At 37.6% G+C, this 21,706-nt stretch overlaps 2 gene segments (V, D, J or C); both read left to right on the plus strand.

The window, feature by feature from the left end:
* The first annotated feature begins 2,186 nt into the window (after window positions 1-2,186).
* Window positions 2,187-2,665, plus strand: LOC118803410. The segment is given in 2 exon segments: window positions 2,187-2,232; window positions 2,304-2,665. Coding segments are annotated over 2 exon segments (408 nt in total).
* A 3,595-nt stretch (window positions 2,666-6,260) lies between these two features.
* LOC118803411 lies at window positions 6,261-6,709 on the plus strand. The segment is given in 2 exon segments: window positions 6,261-6,309; window positions 6,390-6,709. Coding segments are annotated over 2 exon segments (369 nt in total).
* Window positions 6,710-21,706: the final 14,997 nt, after the last annotated feature.

Below are 21,706 nucleotides of genomic sequence, written 5' to 3' on the forward strand. Positions count from 1 at the left end.
CAGAGCAGCAGAACATCAGCTGATGCTCTATGCAAATTTCCAGTGGTTCCTATTTATTTAAGCCTGCTGTGGTGAAGATTAAGTTTGTTGTTGTTGAGCTCCAGCACTCACCATGTTCCTTACACAGCTACTGGTTTTGCTCTTGTCAGCTGCATCCTGTAAGTTATTATGAGAATCTAGAAGATAAGAAACCTTTATTAACCACAGACACCTTCTTTCCCAGTGTAAAAAAAAAAACTTTATTTTTAACAGGTATTAACTGTATTGAGCTGACTCAGCCTGGATCCATGGTTGTAACACCTGGTCAGTCGATGTCACTAACCTGTAAAGTTTCTGGATATTCAGTGACTGATAGCAGCTACTGTACACACTGGATACGGCAGCCTGCAGGAAAAGCTCTGGAGTGGGTTGGAGAGATGTGTGGTAGTGGTAACGCTTACTACAGTGATAAACTGAAAAGCAGGTTTGAAATTACTAGGGACACGTCCAGCAACACAGTGACCTTAAGAGGACAGAATCTGCAGACTGGAGACACAGCTGTGTATTACTGCGCTCGTCAATACCACAGTGAGACACATCAACAGACACCCTGTACAATAACAGCTCTCTGTTAGAAAACACTGCCTCAGTTAGAGCCTTTTAAAGTGAGGCTACAGTCAGTACCTCATAAAACCTGTAAGGGGCAGTTTCTCGAGACGCGTCCAGCAGCACAGTGACCTTAAGAGGACAGAATCTGCAGACTGGAGACACAGCGGTGTATTACTGTGCACGACGCTCACAGTGACACAGATCAGTGGCCATGCTGTACAAAAACACATCCACTCAGTACAGCATCTCTAAATGTTATTACAGCAGTTCTGCAGGAGATCAATCTTCTGAATTTATAGAATCTACACTTATTTACAAATGTTTTATACCTTTAAACATGAATAGTTCTGAAAAGATGTGAAGAGCAGAACATCAGGCACTCATTTTTTCAGAATATTCATAAACTAATCAAATTAATAAACAAAATCAAAATATTCATAACCATTTCACATTACAACACGGAGTCATGTCATCTGAAAAAATTCTCTGATGACACAGCCATTGTGAGGTGTGGGTCTGGAGCCTATACCAGCTGTCATCGGGCAGAAGGCAGGAAACACCCTGGACAGGTCGCCAGTCCATCGCAGAGCGTAAGCCGAGCCAGCTGCAGCTAAATATCAGTAAGACTAAGGAGATGGTGCTGGACTTTAGGAAGTCCAAACCTGCTTTGTCACCAGTCACCATTGATGGAGTTGATGTGGAGGTGGTTGGGACCTACAAGTATCTGGACTGGAGCTGTAACACTTACCCTGTGTCTGGAGCCTATACCATCCTACCAGTCTGTTGTAGCGAGTGCTGTATTCTATGCTGTTGTGTTCTGGGGCAGCAGCATTAACAAAAGAGCTCTGAACAAATTAAACAAACTGATTCGGAAGGCTGCCTCTACTGTAGGAGTAGAGCTGGACTCTCTGGAGGTTGTGGCAGAACATAGGATGCTCACCAAGCTGTTAGCCATCTTGGACAACACCTCACACCCCCTGCGTGCTACACTGGATAAACAGAGAAGCACATTCAGTGGCAGGTTGCTACAGCTGTGCTGTGTAAGATCTTTTTTACCCACTGCTATACAGCTCTACAATGAGACTCCTTACTGCAGAGACGGTACTGATCTTCTGGTGTCTGAACTGTGCTGAACCACATCACTATATCTCCTCTCTTGTTAATACACACGGTGCAATATATCATAACTGCTACTGTAATGACACTCTCACTATGCACTTCAGACTGTAAACACTGCTGATATTCCTCATATCACAGAGCAATACCTGCTCTCATGTAAATACAACACATCTGTCTTATATGCTATGTAAATATGCAAATAGATAAAAACTTTCATTCCTAGTCTCTCATAGTGTACTGTAATTTATGTCTATGTTTCTATTTCTGCCTTCAATAAATGAAGTGTTCTGTCTGCGTCAATGATATATATATATATATATATCATTGTTGTTGGAACAAAACCTCATATCTCCAAAATGGTATGGTAACTTGACATTTCTATTATAGCAGCTGTATGCAGCTGTATGCAAATATTCTGCCTTGTACTACATATTTAAGCAGGTGGAGGTGGAGACCAGCAGCTTTTACTCACTTTCACCATGTTCTCTCCATCTCTACTGCTGCTGCTGCTGACCACTGTGACCTGTGAGTGTCTTTCAATTTGCTATAAAATGACTTTTAGGTACTTTAATATATTAACATTATTTGTTTAACAGGTGTTCACAGTGTTGAGCTGACCCAGCCTGGATCCGTGGTCATAACTCCAGGTCAGTCGATGTCACTGACCTGTAAAGTTTCTGGATATTCGCTGACTGATAGCAGCTACTGTTCACACTGGATACGGCAGCCTGCAGGAAAAGCTCTGGAGTGGATTGGGTGGATTTGTAGTGATGGTGGCACTGACTACAGTGATAAACTGAAAAGCAGGTTTGAAATTACTATGGACACGTCCAGCAACACAGTGACCTTAAGAGGACAGAATCTGCAGACTGGAGACACAGCTGTGTATTACTGCGCTCGTCAGTACCACAGTGAAACACATCAACAGACACCCTGTACAATAACAGCTCTCTGTTAGAAAACACTGCCTCAGTTAGAGCCTTTTAAAGTGATGCTACAGTCAGTACCTCATCAAACCTGTAGGGGGCAGTCTTCACTAACAAATAAAACTGAGTTTGGAGTTGTCACAGGCTGTCCTCATCAGTAATGTGCTGTATAGGGGAGAATTATTTAGTTTAGTGAATAGCCAATGAAAACACCTGAAACATGACATTCATTTGGACACATTTGCATCATCAGCCTGTGTCAGTATTCGCCAGTCGCAGAAACAAACTAGCATTACTCCTTACAAGGCTTCTTATATTCCTGGGTACATATTTAATTCTTGGTGTTGTTGCTGCATCATGAGCAGCTTTCCAGTCGTTGGGCCTCATTTACCAACATTCTCAAAACTTTTCTCAGAATTTCTTTTTTAAAACCCATTCATGCAGTTTTCACACAGATTCTGACATTCACTGATGTTTCCTTATTTGGGATTTGTTCTTAGGTACACTCTTTAAAAAGATAGTTCTTCAAAGGTTTTTGAGTAAAGGGAATAGCTCTAAATAGAACCATGGACACTCAAAGAACCCTTTGCATCATGAAAGAGTTCTTTATATTGATGGAAAATGTGCATGAATGTGCTGTAGGTGGTTCTATATAGCACCCAAAAGGACTTGTCCATTGTTATAAGCGTACCACCATAACAATTGGTGCTATATAGAACCATTTTCAAAAAGGTGCTATATAGAACCATCTACATTGTCCATCAGTCTGACAAACCCTTTTATGATGCAAAGAACCCTGTAATCATGCAAATGACTGTTTGAATGTTCATGGTTCTCATTCTTTACTAAAGAACCCTTGAAGAACCAATTTTTTTAACAGTTTACGAACAGAATCAACACACACTCAAGAGAAGAAAGAAGTGAAAAATTCTGTAGTTTAAGAAAATGACATGAATCTGGCGCAGAGATAGATAGATAGATAGATAGATAGATAGATAGATAGATAGATTACAGTGTAAAGTGCATAGTGAAAGTGTCATTACAGTAATTGTTGTGACATATTGCACAGTGTGTATTAATCGAAGAGGAGACACATTGATGTGGTTTAGCACAGTTCAGACAGCAGGAGATCAGTACTGTCTCTGCAGTAAGGAGGCTCATTGTAGAGCCGTATATCAGTAGGTAAGAAAGATCTCACATGGCTCTTTAACACAGCACAGCTGTAACAGTCTGACACTGAATGTGCTTCTCTGTTTATTGACTGTCGCATGCAGAGGGTGTGAGGTGTTGTCCAAGATGGCTAACAGCTTGTTGAGCATCCTCTGTTCTGCCACAGCTTCCAAAGAGTCCAGCTTGACTCCTACAACAGAGCCAGCCTTCCTAATAAGTTTGTTCATTTTGTTCAGAGCACTTTTGTTAATGCTGCTGCCCCAGAACACAACAGCATAGCATTAAGAGTAAATTTAAGGAAAATCATGGGAAGATACTGGTGAACAAGGCCCTTTGTTTGTTTAACTCTACAGAGCTGCTGCTTCTGTAGTGTTTTTCCTGAAAGTCAAGAGAGTTTTCAATATCTGATGTTTCTCCGTCCATTCAAAGTGTCAAGAGAGCTGTTTGTAGCTGTTGTAGCTGATGTAGTGATCTACAGTCTTCACTAGACACTCTGAGTGCATACGAGTGGAATCAAAGGGAGTGCCCTCAAAGTCAAACTGGAATTCTTTTTTACGATTCAGCTAGGGGGAAACACAGATCCTATACGCATACAAATGGACATGGCAATGAATTATTTGCTTATTAAATTAAGCTTGACTGGAATGATTGTTTTATGCTGATATTTGTACCATTTTCACGGCCTGTAATTTTGAGCTGAAACCGTGAAGCTGATACAGGCATAGTGTGTTTGTACTGATCAGACATTCTCATACAGCGATTACTTAAAATGATTTTTTTCCCTATAGTTATGACTGGAATATTCAGAAAACTGAAATCTAACTGCCACAAATGATGTCACAGTTGACACCTCAAACACTGTCACAGACATTACACCTTGACTCACACCTTAAACCTTAGGAACCACCTAAAAATCAATAGCAACTGCCTATCAACACCATAGTAACTGCCTGAAATATTATAGCAACCACCTAGCAACACCCTAGAAACCACATAGGGTACCATTATTTGTATCTAGCAACACCCTAGCAGCCACCTGGAACACCATTTCAACCACCTTGCAACTGCTTGAGCTTTCAATAGTCAACAGCTGTTTTCAACTGCTTTAACATTTCAAGCTTTGTCAACCCAATTTAAAGTTGATCAACATCTGGAACGTTTGGCCTGATTGTGAGATGTGCGCTTGCATACCACTTTTTCTTTGGATGCACAGGTTCTGCATAGCAACTGTTTAATTTAAATGACATTTTTTCCCATAGGAATTCTCAACATTTAAAACTGTATTATTTGTACCTCTCATTCTACCACAAACATTGTAAAGTATGTGGCCAAAAGTTTGTATTCTCTTCTCATGTCATGTGCTTTAGCAACACTCTAGCAACCAAATGGACTACTGTAACAAACACATAGCAATAGCCTAGCAACTACCTGGAACACAATAGCAACCACGCTGCAACACCCTACCAACCACCTGAAATACAACAGCATCCACACAGCAGCAACCTGGCCACCACCTGGAACAACATAGTAACCACCTAACAATACCCTGGCAATCAATGGTAAACCATTGTAACCCCCCATCATACCCTAGCAACTACTACTAGGGCCGTAGCAACTTACTTAACTTACTTACTTAAGTACCTAGTATTCACCTGGAACACTACAGTAACAACACAACACCTAAATAAAAGTCAGAAAAATCAGGTTTTTTTAGACTTTCTTAGACAAAGGATGAACTAAATTAAACAAAACAAGTAACATACCTTCTAAAAATATCCAAGTGCAGTTTATTCGTTTAAAAACTTTTAAAAACGTAAAAAAGATTAAAAAACTTTGCTCTTAATATAGAGTCTTCTAAAAGGCTCTAGGCTTGGATTCATGGTTCTACAAAAATCTTATAACTGGCGTAGAGCCTTTACGTTATGTGGAAGCTGTTTACATTTAGAAAATGTTCTTCACACTCATATAGCTCATTTCTTTAAAGAACATTCCATTGATAGGTTCTTTCTTTCAAATATGTTTTTTTTTTTCTGTGATGTTGTTCCTAAGAGTTTTTAGTGTCCAGTTTCAACATGACTATTAATCTGATTTAATGTGAGCACACACTCAATATATACTCTACGGAAGTCGGGAGAGGCCATGAGGTAGTTATAATTGTTATCTTGAGATAATGGGTTAAGTATCTTGTGATGAGTTAGCTGTCTCGTGATCTCAAGATAAAAGTTGTTATCTTGAGATCACGAGATAGTTAACTCATCTAATACATCGTAGCCAAGGTGTGACGTTTAAAAGAGATCATGCAAAGTTACACATTGATGAATCCATGTGATGAAGACTGTTTAAGTGTCTGCATTATGATGGGAGCAGCCTTATACAAATGTTCACTCCACTAATACATATTTAAGCAGGTGGACGTGAAGACCAGCAGCTGTCACTGGTTCAGCCTTAACACGCACCATGTTCTCTACATCTCTGCTGCTGCTGCTGCTGCTGACCTCTGTGACCCGTGAGTGTTCATTTTGCTATAAAGTCATCACTGGGTTCTTTGACCTTTTCTTTAAATATATGAAAACAACATTTCAACAGGTGTTCACTGTGTTGAGCTGACCCAGCCTGGATCCATAGTCATAAATCCTGGTCAGTCGATGACACTGACCTGTCAAGTTTCTGGATATTTGTTTACTGATGGGAACTACTGTACAGCCTGGATACGGCAGCCCGCAGGAGAAACTCTGGAGTGGATCGGAAGGATTTGTAATGTTGGTGACACTGACTATAATGATAAACTGAAAAGCAGGTTTGAACTTACTAGGGACACGTCCAGCAGCACAGTGACCTTAAGAGGGCAGAATCTGCAGACTGAAGACACAGCTGTGTATTACTGTGCACGACAAAGGACACAGTGAGACACATTAACAGAAACCCTGTACAAAAACATCCCCTCTGGAATGGATCTCCACTGTAAGGGTTCAATATGAAACAGTTGAAGATTTAAAATCATCCTAGGGGGCGCTCACAATGTCTAGTGTGCCTCAGTATAAGAAGAAACAATTGGCATAAAACCATTTATGCATTCATACTGTTATTCCTACTAACTGTTTCATGAAAGTAGCATTAAGCGCTCAGCTTAATCGACTACTCAGTCTCATATTTTAAAGCAACACACTACACAATTCTATAAATGAGCAAACAAAAGCTAAGCTAGATAGCAAGCTAACTCATAAAAAAAACTTTTTTTTTCGCAGATAAATGGCCTTAAATATGTATGAATTTATAATGAAGAAGATTACAAGATGTGGGAAAACATATGAATGCCATATTGTTGCAATAACTGATGAAGCGTGTTGTGACGATCCTAAAGAAGGGACACATAAGCATTTAGAAAAAATGTGCAATGTTTTTTTTTATTGGCTCACTCACATTTACAATACTGGCTATGGCACTCAATGAATGGAGAATTGGCTCCCTCAGCTAAACAGCATAGGGTTGATGAACTCACTTATACTAGAACTTAAATAAAGTTTGCCCAGAAGCCATTGCGACCTGACACATTTCCCTCTTCAATCCTGAAAATAATGGTGGGCAAAGCTGTTTATTTGCCATTGCAAAAAACACTTTAAAATACTTTAAAATACCTCAAAACCATAACGTTCAATCAATTGGGCTTCAGGTTGCAAACCTTTATACCTTTAAATCTTTATACATGAATTCATCACTTTCCACTGCTAGCTGGGTAGTTAGCATGAAGGCTAAAGGCTACACAGCTAACACCTACAACAAAGTTACGACACCACGGTTCTACAGTGTGTAGCCAGATAAAGTAATTACTCACAAATGTCATGAAACTTATGTTCAAACTTCGCCAAAACACAAACAAACAAAAACTTATTGCAGTGCAAATTTCACATTCGTATTTGATTAAGTGGGAGTCATCATAATAGGGAAAACATTACAGTAGTGATAGTGTCTATGAATGAGAATTAATAAGACTCACTTATTTTTACATCTTTGTTAAAGTAGTTACTTAAGTTCTCAACCATATCATTTTATATAGGGGAGTGTGGGGAGCAACCTAACGCGGGGTGCAATTTAACACACACTTTTTATGTTGTTCAAGAATGTCAAGCACCGTGAGCTTCTGGCCACATTAATACATTTCCTAGCCATGAACTCCCACCAAAATTCAGAGCCATTCATCAGTGTTTTAAACAGATCTGTGCCAAAGAATGTTTTCAGGGCATGTAAGTCATTTTTCAACAGTTTAACTCAACAATGCTGTTTTTCAGTATAAGTTCTTAATCTAATATATTGCATCTGTAGTGTTTAATATTATTGTTGTCACATCTGTATTTGTATTAGAGCAGCTGTATGCAAATATTCTGTCTTATACTACATATTTAAGAAGGAGGAGGTGAAGACCAACAGCCTTGACTCCCTTTCACCATGTTCTCTCCATCTCTACTGCTGCTGCTGCTGCTGGCCACTGTGACCTGTGAGTGTAATTTTCCATAAAATAACTTTTAGGTACTTTAATATATTAACAACATTTGTTTAACAGGTGTTCACAGTGTTGAGCTGACCCAGCCTGGATCCATGGTCGTAAATCCTGGTCAGTCGATGTCACTGACCTGTAAAGTTTCTGGATATTCACTGACTGATACCAGCTAATGTTCACACTGGATACGGCAGCCTGCAGGAAAAGCTCTGGAGTGGATTGGGTATATCTGTGGTGGTGGTAGCACTGGCTACAGTGATAAACTCAAAAGCAGGTTTGAAATTACTAGAGACACGTCCAGCAGCACAGTGACCTTAAGAGGACAGAATCTGCAGACTGGAGACACAGCTGTGTATTACTGCGCTCGTCAGTACCACAGTGAAACACATCAACAGACACCCTGTACAAAAACAGCTCTCTGTTAGAAAACACTGCCTCAGTTAGAGCCTTTTAAAGTGAAGCTGCAGTCAGTACCTCATAGAACTTGTAGGGGGCAGTCTTCACTAACAAATAAAAGTTTGATCCGGTCTGAACTGTAGGTGGCAGTTGTCACAGGCTGTCACAGGCTGTCCTCATTAGCACCCTTATATAGCACCCTAAAGGGCTCATCCATTGGGCTTCAGGTTGCAAAATTTCCATCCTTATACATGATTTCATCACTTTCCTCTGCTAGCTGGGTAGTTAGTATGCTAAAGGCTACCCAGCTAATACCTACAACAAAGGTACGGCACCACGGTTCTACAGTGTTTAGCCAGATAAAGTAATTACTCACAAATGTCATGAAACTTGTGTTCAAACTTCGCACAAACAAACAAACAAGCAAAAAAAATCATGTTGAACTGCAAACCTCTCCATCTAGTCAATTAGCTCGCTGTGGCTAACCTGAAGTGGGTTAGCGCACTCTTTGAATAATCCTCAGGGTCCACTCCTCCCCATCTGCCACGAGTGGCCGCTTGTGTAATGTATGTGTGATGACATCTGAATGGTGAGTTGAAGTGGACAAGGCCAGAAAGTCACCACAGAGGACCCTTTTTACACTTTTGTATTTGATTATGTGATTTGATTATTAAGTCATCATATTAGGGAAAACATTACAGTAGTGGTAGTGTTTATGAATGAGAATAAGACTCACTTTTACATCTTTGTTAAAGTAGTTACTTAAGTTCTCAACCATAGTAATAGAATCACTTTATATAGGGGAGTGTGGGCGACAATTTAACACAGACGTTTTATGTTGTTAAAGAAGGTCAAGCAGCGTGAGCTTCTGGCCACATTACCACATTTCCAAGGCATGACCTCCCACCAAAATTCAGAGCGATTCATCAGTGTTTTAAAGAGATCAGGGCATGTATGTCATTTTTTTCAAAAGTTTTCTTTTTTTTTGGTTACTAAGCTGTTAATGTAAATCACAACATCCAGTCTAATATCACCACCTTGTTTCCTACAATGCAGCATGGTTTTGAAGCAGCTGACAAGCTCACAGCAAGTGCTAGATAGGCTCAAGTACAGCCTCTCTGCTGCAGGGTTAGTTGAAACACAGTGTTACAACTAAGCCACCTTTAGTAAACAAAGACAAGTAAAGTCAGTTTTGTCTTTTTGTTCCATATGTTTACACAGATTTTAAAGGAAAACATGAAAACATCTGAAAACAGGGATTTTCTTCTACTTTATTAGTATCTTTCAGATGTTAGTATTTTGGTTTTAAATAAGTATATCAGTGAAACTGACATTAACAGTTATTCAGAAACAGTTTTCCATATTTTACTGAAGTGTGATGTTTTTATTTAACTGTCCTTCACTGGACAAAAACGTGTCATGGTTTGACACACAGTCTCATGTCAGTTTTCATATACAATTTGATGTGTATCTATCAATTGAGCTGTGCGTATTATAAATAGATAATATATAATGCAGTTTGGCTGGGAAATATGTTTGTGTCTTACAACACAGAATTACATTGAATTAACTCTGTTTTGCATTCATTCATCAGACTTTTTTAGCAAGAGTTAAACTGACCCTCTGTCTGTTACAGTGAACCCACCAATGGGGTAAACTGTAATATTGTGCTTCCCATCAATTTTGGTGGAATTGCACATGAACAGCTTGTGGTAGAAACAAAGTTCAAGTGTTTGTTTGGAGCATAGATGTAAATGTTGCATGGTACAAAAATATAATTATTCCAGCTTAAATATTTTTAAAGTTATTCAACAAAAAAACAAAATGTGTTTTTCCCTGCTCTCACCTCTACATCTGCAGCAAAAGTGGTCATATATTAATAAAAACTGTGACTCCAAACTTGTAACAATAGTGTAAATCACTCCCACCATCCAAAAAACATGCAGTCAGGCCAGTTGGACATGCTGAATTGCCCCTAGGTGTGAATGTGTGTGTGATTGTGTATGTATGTCTGTCTGTCTGCCCTGCGATGGACTGGCGACCTGTCCAGGGTGTATTCAGCCTTCCGCCCAATGACAGCTGGGATAGGCTCCAGCACCCCACCGCGACCCAGAAGGATAAGCGGTTTAGATGATGTATGTATGTGTATGTACTAGTGTTTATTTCCCCACAGTGTTCCTGTTTTTTAAACCCACTGCTGATCATGTGTGTAAATGCAAATCTTCTGTCGAGGCCCCTCTTCATAAAAACTACAAATCCCAGCAGAAAGACTGTAGAGAGAAGAACAGCGTTCACTACAAAACATGGTGTTTGCACATATATTACTGCTGCTGCTATTTCCATCATGTGAGCTTTCATATTATGATATATTTGTTTTCATCATCTGTCAGTATTTTTCTGTGTAGTAACTGTAATATTTTCACAGGGATCCACTCTGTTGAGCTAAATCAGCCTGATTTCCTGATGGTTAGTCCAGGTCAAACTCTGACCATCAACTGTGAAGTCTCCTACTCAGTTACCACCTATGCTACAGCTTGGGTTCGACAGCATGCAGGAAAAGCTCTGGAGTGGATCGGGCTCGTTTACGCAGGTGGAGACATTCCTTACAAAGATTCACTGAGGAGCAAGTTCAGCATCTCCAGAGACACGTCCACTAACACAATAACATTAAGAGGACAGAACCTCCAGACTGAGGACACAGCTGTGTATTACTGTGCAAGAGCCTCACACTGACTCTAATCAGGCACCACTATGTACAAAAACATGTTTGCTCAGTGTAACTCAGAGTAATCACTTGCAGTAAAATGTGAACAAAGTAGCAAATGATAAAAAATGGGATTTTGGAATTCTAAGTGAATGTGCTGTGAAGAATTTTAGAACCGGAAGGCATCAAGTTACAATCATGTAGTATTAATAGTTCTGTGGAAGTGAGATTCCTAGAATTTCCTCTTTATCCCAGTCACCATTCTATTCCGTTGGTATCCGGTTTTCAGATTGGAGCATAACTTCGTCCAGCAGTGTTGTTATTGTAATACTTGCAGGACTGTTTGATTTCAGAAATTCTGATGTCGATCTCAATGTTGGGTCTCGATCCCAAGATTCAATTCCACACAATAATTTTCAGAATTCCCAAAAATCAAGAAATAAGACCTTTTCACACATACGCTTTTATTTGGGAATTTAACAGCAATTAATGGAGGTGAGTGTGAACACAAGCCTGATTTGAAATGCCAGTAAGGTTAATGCAAAAATTTGCACAAGACCTTGAGCTCTTCCTCCAAAACTTAGAGGGATTAAATGTGAACAGAAGCTGGTACATTACCAGGAAAGCTCTGACGTCTCAATTACTAGTTTTTGGCCTTAGATTTTGTACACGCTGGGAGATAACTGAACTGTTGAGGTAACTGATTGGCCATGTGGAGTCATACCTATCAAGGATTAGAAAATCCAGGAAAGGGAACTGGATTTGAAGATCCCTGTTTGAGGTGATATCACTGTTGTTAAGAGGGATCACTAACACAAAGATTGCAAAGCACACAGAGGACTACAGTTGAAACTGTTACATTTAATACATAAGCAAAGTTTAAACACATTAGGCATTATAGACATCATAACCACATAGATGGGTATATAATGGTCTGTATATGAGAGTTGGAGTTACTGCTTGTGCCATGGTTGTTCATGCCTGTGAATAAACGTCTCCTGTGTCCAGTAATGTACTGGCAACTTGACATTGACCTTTACTGCTATTCCTATACAGTACTGTGCAAAAGTCAGAAACAACTCCTCGTTTGTTTCATTTCTAGTCTAAATGGCCATTAAAGTACAAGTTAAACATTTTCCAAGAGATATTACTGATATTACTGTGGAGGTTGGGTATAAGACATTCTACCTGCATAAGGAAGGAGGTAATAAAAAAGGGAAAACAGACAAATAGTTTCCAAAACTAAAAATGAAAAGATGCTGAGGAAACTGGACTCTTAACAACCACCTGCAGGACCTGGTAAACCACCGAAACTGTCCCCATCAGATAAACAGCACTGAAAGCTTTCATCTTTGAGAAACTGGACATTCTGAATTTTAACTACAAGTTTTACACAGTGCTGTAATTTCTTACTTTAAATTATAATAAAATTACAGTAGAATGTTTTATAGTATGATGTTGGATATTTACAGGACTTTACTGTAAACCAAGTGGATGAAGTTTGAGTGCCACCAGTCAAATTAAATTGTTTTTTTGGTTTTCTAAGTGAAAATAAGGGAACAAATCCTTGAAATCAAACATCTTTATATTTTAATTGACAATTTCTGTTTATTTGCTTCATTTTTAAATACTGGAAAAAAATAAATAAAACATAAAATTGTGCATGTACCAAAGTTATAACACATTTAATATTCTTTTTCCCCAATAATATTAACAAATAAATAGACATTGTGGATTAAAATGAGGTGGAAAAGGCTCAGATGTCTGAGTTTAATATGTTTAATGGGTGTAAAATTCTAAATATGTACAGATAATTGAAATATCAGTTATTCAGTAGCCTTTTATTTAAAACATAGTATGTTCCCACAGCTGGGGCATTTCAGAGTTTCCAGTTCATGGCCTTCAGGAAACACCTGTGTGCTTCGGACAAAGTTGTTGATGCGAATCGATGATTTTTTGCATGTGCTGTGTCATAATTTCACTTCATAATGAAAATGCTTAAGAAACTTTTAGGCTACGTTGATCATGCAGTGCTTTCATTCTTTGCAGTTTATAGACAGTAAAATGATCAGTGAACACGACATGTAGAATTAAGTTAATGTTATTAAGTTAATACAACTCTGTATGGCACATTTTGTTTTCTATAACATAAATGAATTAATAAAAAACACTTTTCCATCAGCAGCTGTCCTGAAAAGAATTCAGCCAACTTTGTTATTCAATATTACAAACACTCAGTAAATGACTGTAGCTTTAGTTACAAAAGAGTGATTGGAGTGGAATTGATCATCTGGCTAGATGAACTATTTGTTGTTGCTTTTAATTTTAAGGCTATTATTTCTATTCTTTCAGTGAAGTTCAGCAAATAAACACAGGACATTTTTACATTCATAGTTTACTTTTAAATGTTGTGGGTTTCACCCATAAACTGTGTGTAAATGTGTGTAAATAGTACTTTTCACTTTTAAGGCCTCTGGGTGGCAGCGTTTCTCCATTATTCACAAAATACACACTCATTTTAAGAGGAAATGACTGGAGGAACACAGTGACTGTGAAACACAAGGCTTCTTTGGATTTATCTTTCACCAATATCATCTTCAATAACCTCGTTTCTCCGGTTTTTATCTAGCATTGCCTTCTGAATGTTTGTAGTGGTCTGTCATGAGTATTTGCCACATATTTTCTAACATAACTGAACACAGCCTACATCACTAATCTTAGCACAAAGCACCATCAGCTATTGGTTAAGGCGATTATAATTTATGAGATAAACTTACCAACTCTGTTCTAGCGAATATTAAAGCTTTATCATTGAGGCTACAGGGACACTGCATGAAAATGGTGCATTTAACTTGTATTGGACAATTTAATTATATATATATATATAATTAAAAAACTGTTCCTATTCAGCTGAATGATGGTAATAAATGTGTCGTCTATATTGATGCTCAGCACTGTTAATTGATGTTTTTAATAGGCATTTGTGTTTTATGTGTTTTTGTTTTATGTGTCACTTTGTATGTTTGTCATTTTGAACCAAATACAAATTTCCACTGCAGTGGAAAATAAAGGTGGTTTTATTGAATCTAATCTAATCTAATCTAATCTAATCTAATCTAATCTAATCTATATCTCTTCCAGTCTAATTAAACTGCATCTAATCTAAATAAATCTACCAAATCTAATCTAATCTAATCCACTTGCACAATGTGTAGGCCAACAGTGCCAAAGCTGCCTTACAAATCCAGGACATAAAACTGAGTTGTAGTCTTATGGAACATATCTAATCTAATCTAATCTAATCTAATATAATCAGTGTAAACTAATCTATCTAATCTAATTGTATATATTCCAATCTAATCAAATTGCATCTAATCTAATCCAATCCAGTCGCATGATGTATATGCCTTTGTGCAAAAGCTATCTTGTAAATCCAACACCCTAAAAACTACTTAGTGAATTATAATAAAATTGAACATATCTAATCTAATCTAATCTAATCTAATCTAATATAATTTTATCAAATATAATTGAATCTTTTTTCATAATCTAATCTAATGTAATGGTATCAAATCTAATCTAATCTAATCTAATCTAATTGTATTCAATAGAATCTAATCTAATCTAATCTAATCTAGTTGCATAATTTGTAAGACAGCAGGGCCTTTGTGTAAATGCTGTCATGCAAATCCAACAGCCCACAAAAGTACATGTTGAGTTGTAATCTAATTGAATCTATCTAGTCTAATCAAGTCTAATCTCATTTTATCTAATGTAATCTAATGCAACTGTATTTAATAGAATCTAATCTAATCTAGTCCCATGATGTGCAGGCCAACAGGGCCTTTGTGCAAATGCTGTCATGCAAATCCAAGACCCCATAAAACCACTTGTTGAGTTCCTAAGAAAAGCAAAGAGCAACTCAGCTGAGTTCAGCTTCCACACAAACCATGTTCTCCTCATCTCTCCTTCCACTTCTGCTGCTAACAGCTGCAACTAGTAAGCACGACACTCTCCTTGTCACATATCACCTGCTGAGTCATGTACAAAGACTCTTTAGCTACTCTTTAAACAGAATAATTCTTACTGCACAAATCTGATTTACATTTTCACAGGTGTTGAATGTATTGAGCTGGTCCAGCCTGCTGCTATGGTGGTTAAACCTGACCAGTCTTTCTCCATTGCCTGTAAGGTTACTGGATATTCGGTCACCGGTGGAGACTGTACTAACTGGATATGACACTCAGCAGGAAAAGCTCCAGAATGGATAGGATGGTTCTGCAGTACGAGCAATACTGGGGCCAAAGACTCACTAAAGAGCAAGATCAGCTTTACTGCAGACTCGTCCAGCAACACAGTGTATCTAAGAGGGCAGAACTTTCAGCCTGCAGACAGCGCAGTGTATTACTGTGCTCGAGATGCACAGTCATGCAACCAGCTGTAGAGGCTGTGCAAAAACCAGCACTTCCCTCATCTGCACCCAAAGGAATTGTCATGTATAAATAAGATACCTTTACTAGCCATTAGGGGGCAACATTTCCATATTGTTCATGACTTATTCAGCCAATATAAGGAGAGAGAAGGCCTATGAGGTCCAACGCTGCAGCGGTGCAATGAAAGAGTTTCATGTTGCATTTTTTTTAATAAGTCTGAAGTTATTTATTCACATAATAATAATAATAATAATAATAATAATAATAATAATAAAAAGGCTAAATGGTTAAAATGGGTTAATATATGTTAAATGAAAGTGCACGTAACATGTGGCGTAACCTATTTACTGTTGGTGAGTAATATGCTTAAAGCTGACCTATGTAAGTTTTGGGGATTTGGAGGCCTCTCTGGTAGAAATGCGTAATTGCATGTAACATGCAGAAGAGCATTTTGTAACAGGGTTATAACAGGGCTTCCGAGCCCTTCCTCCCATCCCTGAGTGGATGAATCTCATGATATTTTCATAATATCTTTATCAGTATAATGTTCACTTGAGACCTAAACATCAAGCTGGACCTTCTTTTTGAGTATGTGTGTGATGTTACTATGTAAAGATGTATGGTATGATATGAAAAAGTCCTGGGAAATCTGACCCCCCTGTACCCCGTCCGTGGATTGGGAGCACCATAGGACCACCAATATTCAGATATTATTTGGTTTACATTCTCAGCGCAGCATTGACACTGACATGGTAATGTGTGTGGTGCTGGTACGAGTGTATCAGACACAGCATTTTTACACACATCAGTGTGTGTCACTGCTAGGTTGAGAGTGGACAACCACTCAGAAATATCCAGTGAAGAGTGGCTCTGGGCTCAGAAACTGACTATTCAGACTTAAATTAAGTGGGGAGCACTAGCCAGATGGTCTTCTCCAAGGTGGGGCAGCTAAAAATAATATAGGAAAAAAATGTTCCATGAATTTGATCATGTACACTCATTTAAGCACATCTTGGTGAATGTTTATTAACAATTCTTCTACCCCCAGAAACCACAATTACTATTATGAATATCTTATTATAATACCATTACTGTGCCTATTAAATGCAAGTCACATTATTGTGACTTTAAAGTGTTTAAAGTGGTTAATTTCATTGATAATTCCATCCATTTCCAAAATTCTGTAATACAGTATCTACCACTGTGACATCAATGAATCCTCGAAGGCAGATTTAGGTTGGTCTAAATTACATTAATAGCTAAGTTAGTTATAACTCAGTGTGCAGTGTTCCTGCTGTGACAGGTTCCAGTGGTTCCTCTTGGTTGCTTAATGGTTCCTTTTTGCTTTTAAATCCTCCACATCATTAATAATTCATTTAGTTGAGAGAAGAAGAGGTTGAATGTGATTTGACCCAGATTTCATGTTTCCGTTGATGTAAATCACCTACGTTTTCATCGAAGCAGGGACAGACAGGCATAATAAAAGGCCCGCTGGTCTGTAGAGATCACAGAGCAGAACCACCACCAGTGATAAACATCATGAGCTCTGATGGTGATGCGAAATGGTGCACGTACAGTAGAATGGAAAAGCAATATTCATTAACATGATGTAACGTGATTGTTTTTCACTAATTCTATTAATCTCTTCATCTTGAAATGTTCACACAATGTAAATGAGAGCTGGTGCTTTTAAAAAATCTTTTTTTTTTTAATTCTTTGATATGACAGAGACGACATATAACAAGGTTGAATTTGCTATCATAAAAATACAACATGTTGTGTTGATCTTTTCCAGGTGTTCATTCTATTGAATTTGTCCAGTCAGAAAATGTGGTTGTGCGGCCCGGAGAGTCTTTTAAGATCTCCTGTAAATTCTCTGGGTTCTCCATATCCAGCGACTGTCCTAATTGGATATGGCATCCAGCAGGAAAGCCAATGGAATATATTGGATATGTGTGTAGCAGCGGCGGTTCAGTGAAGGATTCACTAAAGAGCAAAATCAGCTTCACTGCAGACGCTTCCAGCAGCACAGTGTTTTTAACAGGGCAGAATTTCCAGCCTGAGGACAGCGCTGTGTATTACTGCGCTCGATACACACAGTTATTCAACCTGCTGCTGCAGCTGTACAAAAACACAACAGCCAGTGTCTTCAGTTCTAGTGGGATTTCATTTTGGAGCTGCAGAGTTGCTGTATTAACAAAATGTATATAGAATATTTAGCACTGTACATTTTTGTACATAAAAAAACACACAAAAAACAACAAAAATATATCTCCTAATTATTTAGAAGGCAAAATTGCTCTTCACTGTTAGTGTAAGATTTTATTCCAAGTGATTTTGGAGCATTTCTGTTGGTCCATTCATATAAATCTATCATAAGAACATCATACCAACAGTGAAACGTGGTGGTGGTAGTGTGATGGTCTGGGGCTGCTTTGCTTCTGCAGGACCTGCATGACTTATAATTGATGGAACCATGAATTCGAGTTTACATTCAAGAGGCTTTATTGTCATTTTAGCTGTAAACAAGTACACAGTAAAACAAAACATGCCTGTGTTCATGCCTGTGAAAAAACGTCTCCTGTGGTTGCGTCCAGTAATGTACTGGCAACTTGACATTGACCTTTACTGCTATTCCTATACAGTACTGTGCAAAAGTCAGAAACAACTCCTCATTTGTTTCATTTCTAGTCAAAATGGCAATTAAAGTACAAGTTAAACATTTTCCAAGAGATATTATTGATATTACTGCGGAGGTTGGGTATAAGACATTCTACCTGCATAAGGAAGGAGGTAATAAAAAAGGGAAAACAGACAAATAGTTTCCAAAACTAAAAATGAAAAGATGCTGAGGAAACTGGACTCTTAACAACCACCTGCAGGACCTGGTAAACCACCGAAACTGTCCCCATCAGATAAACAGCACTGAAAGCTTTCATCTTTGAGAAACTGGACATTCTGAATTTTAACTACAAGTTTTACACAGTGCTGTAATTTCTTACTTTAAATTATAATAAAATTACTGTAGAATATTTTATAGTATGATGTTGGATATTTACAGGACTTTACTGTAAACCAAGTGGGTGAAGTTTGAGTGCCACCAGTCAAATTAAATTGTTTTTTTGGTTTTCCAAGTGGATATAAGTGAACATATCCTTGACGGAAAGCAAACATCTTTACATTTTAATTGACAATTTCTGTTTATTTGCTTTATTTTTAAATACTGGAAAAAAATAAATAAAACATAAAATTGTGCATGTACCAAAGTTATAACACATTTAATATTCTTTTTCCCCAATAATATTAACAAATAAATAGACATTGTGGATTAAAATGAGGCAGAAAAGGCTCAGATGTCTGAGTTTAATATGTTTAATGGGTGTAAAATTCTAAATATGTACAGATAATTGAAATATCAGTTATTCAGTAGCCTTTTATTTAAAACATAGTATGTTCCTACAGCTGGGGCATTTCAGAGTTTCCAGTTCATGGCCTTCAGGAAACACCTGTGTGCTTCGGCCAAAGTTGTTGATGCGAATCGATGATTTTTTGCATGTGCTGTGTCATAATTTCACTTCATAATGAAAATGCTTAAGAAACTTTTAGGCTACGTTGATCATGCAGTGCTTTCATTCCTTGCAGTTTATAGACAGTAAAATGATCATTGAACACGACATGTAGAATTAAGTTAATGTTATTAAGTTAATACAACTCTGTATGGCACATTTTGTTTTCTATAACATAAATGAATTAATAAAAAACACTTTTCCATCAGCAGCTGTCCTGAAAAGAATTCAGTCAACTTTGTTATTCAATATGACAAACACTCAGTAAATGACTGTAGCTTTAGTTACAAAAGAGTGATTGGAGTGGAATTGATCATCTGGCTAGATGAACTATTTGTTGTTGCTTTTAATTTTAAGGCTATTATTTCTATTCTTTCAGTGAAGTTCAGCAAATAAACACAGGACATTTTTACATTCATAGTTTACTTTTAAATGTTGTGGGTTTCACCCATAAACTGTGTGTAAATGTGTGTAAATAGTACTTTTCACTTTTACGGCCTCTGGGTGGCAGCGTTTCTCCATTATTCACAAAATACACACTCATTTTAAGAGGAAATGACTGGAGGAACACAGTGACTGTGAAACACAAGGCTTCTTTGGATTTTATCTTTCACCAATATCATCTTCAATAACCTAGTTTCTCTGGTTTTTATCTAGCATTGCCTTCTGAATGTTTGTAGTGGTCTGTCATGAGTATTTCCCACATATTTTGTAACATAATTGAACACAGCCTACATCACTAATCTTAGCACAAAGCACCATCAGCTATTGTTCTAGCGAATATTAAAGCTTTCTCATTAAGGCTACAGGGACACTGCATGAAAATGGGGCATGTTAGCTTGTATTGACCAATTATATATATATATATATATATATATATATATATATATATATATATATATATATATATATATATATAAAAGGCTTTTAAATATTATAAAATTGTTCCTATTCAGCTGAATGACTGGTGATAAATGTGTCGTCTATATTGATGCTCAGCACTGTTAATTGATGTTTTTAACAGGCATTTGTGTTTTATGTGTTTGTGTTTTATGTGTCACTTTGTATGTTTGTCATTTTGAACCAAAGACAAATTTCCACTGCAGTGGAAAATAAAGGTGGTTTTATTGAATCTAATCTAATCTAATCTAATCTAATCTAATCTAATCTAATCTAATCTAATCCACTTGCACAATGTGTAGGCCAACAGGGCCTTTGTGCCAAAGCTGCCTTACAAATCCAGGACCCTATAAAACTGAGTTGTAGTCTTATGGAACATATCTAATCTAATCTAATCTAATCTAATCTAATCTAATCTAATCTAATCTAATTGTATATATTCCAACCTAATCAATTTGCATCTTATCTAATCCAATCCAGTCGCATGATGTACATGCCTTGAGCAAAAGCTATCTTGTAAATCCAACACCCTAAAAACTACTTAGTGAATTATAATAAAATTGAACATTAATCTAATCTAATCTAATCTAATCCGATCTACTCTAATCTAATGTAATGGTATCAAATATAATTGAATCTTTTTCCTAATCTAATCTAAGGTAATTGTATCAAATCTAATCTAATCTAATCTAATCTAATTTTATTCAATAGAATCTAATCTAATCTAATCTAGTTGCATAAACTTGTAAGCCAGCAGGGCCTTTGTGTAAATGCTGTCATGCAAATCCAACGCCCCACAAAAGTACATGTTGAGTTGTAATCTAATTGAATCTATCTAGTCTAATCAAGTCTAATCTCATTTTATCTAATGTAATCTAATGTAACTGTATTTAATAGAATCTAATCTAATCTAGTCCCATGATGTGTAGGCCAACAGGGCCTTTGTGCAAATGCTGTCATGCAAATCCAAGACCCCATAAAACCACTTGTTGAGTTCTTAAGAAAAGCAAAGAGCAACTCAGCTGAGTTCAGCTTCCACACAAACCATGTTCTCCTCATCTCTCCTTCCACTTCTGCTGCTAACAGCTGCAACTAGTAAGCACGACACTGTCCTTGTCACATATCACCTGCTGAGTCACGTACAAAGACTACTTTTAGTACTTCAGCTACTCCTAAAACAGAATAATTCTTACTGCACAAATCTGATTTACATTTTCACAGGAGTCGAATGTGTTGAGCTGGTCCAGCCTGCTGCTATGGTGGTTAAACCTGACCAGTCTTTCTCCATCGCCTGCAAAATCACTGGATATACAGCCGCAACTAGCTGCACTCACTGGATACGGCACTCAGTGGGAAAAGCTCCAGAATGGCTCGGATGGTTCTGCAGTACGAGCAACACTGGGAGTAAA

This window comes from Colossoma macropomum, unplaced genomic scaffold (assembly GCF_904425465.1).
Source record: "Colossoma macropomum unplaced genomic scaffold, Colossoma_macropomum, whole genome shotgun sequence".
NCBI lineage: Eukaryota > Metazoa > Chordata > Actinopteri > Characiformes > Serrasalmidae > Colossoma > Colossoma macropomum.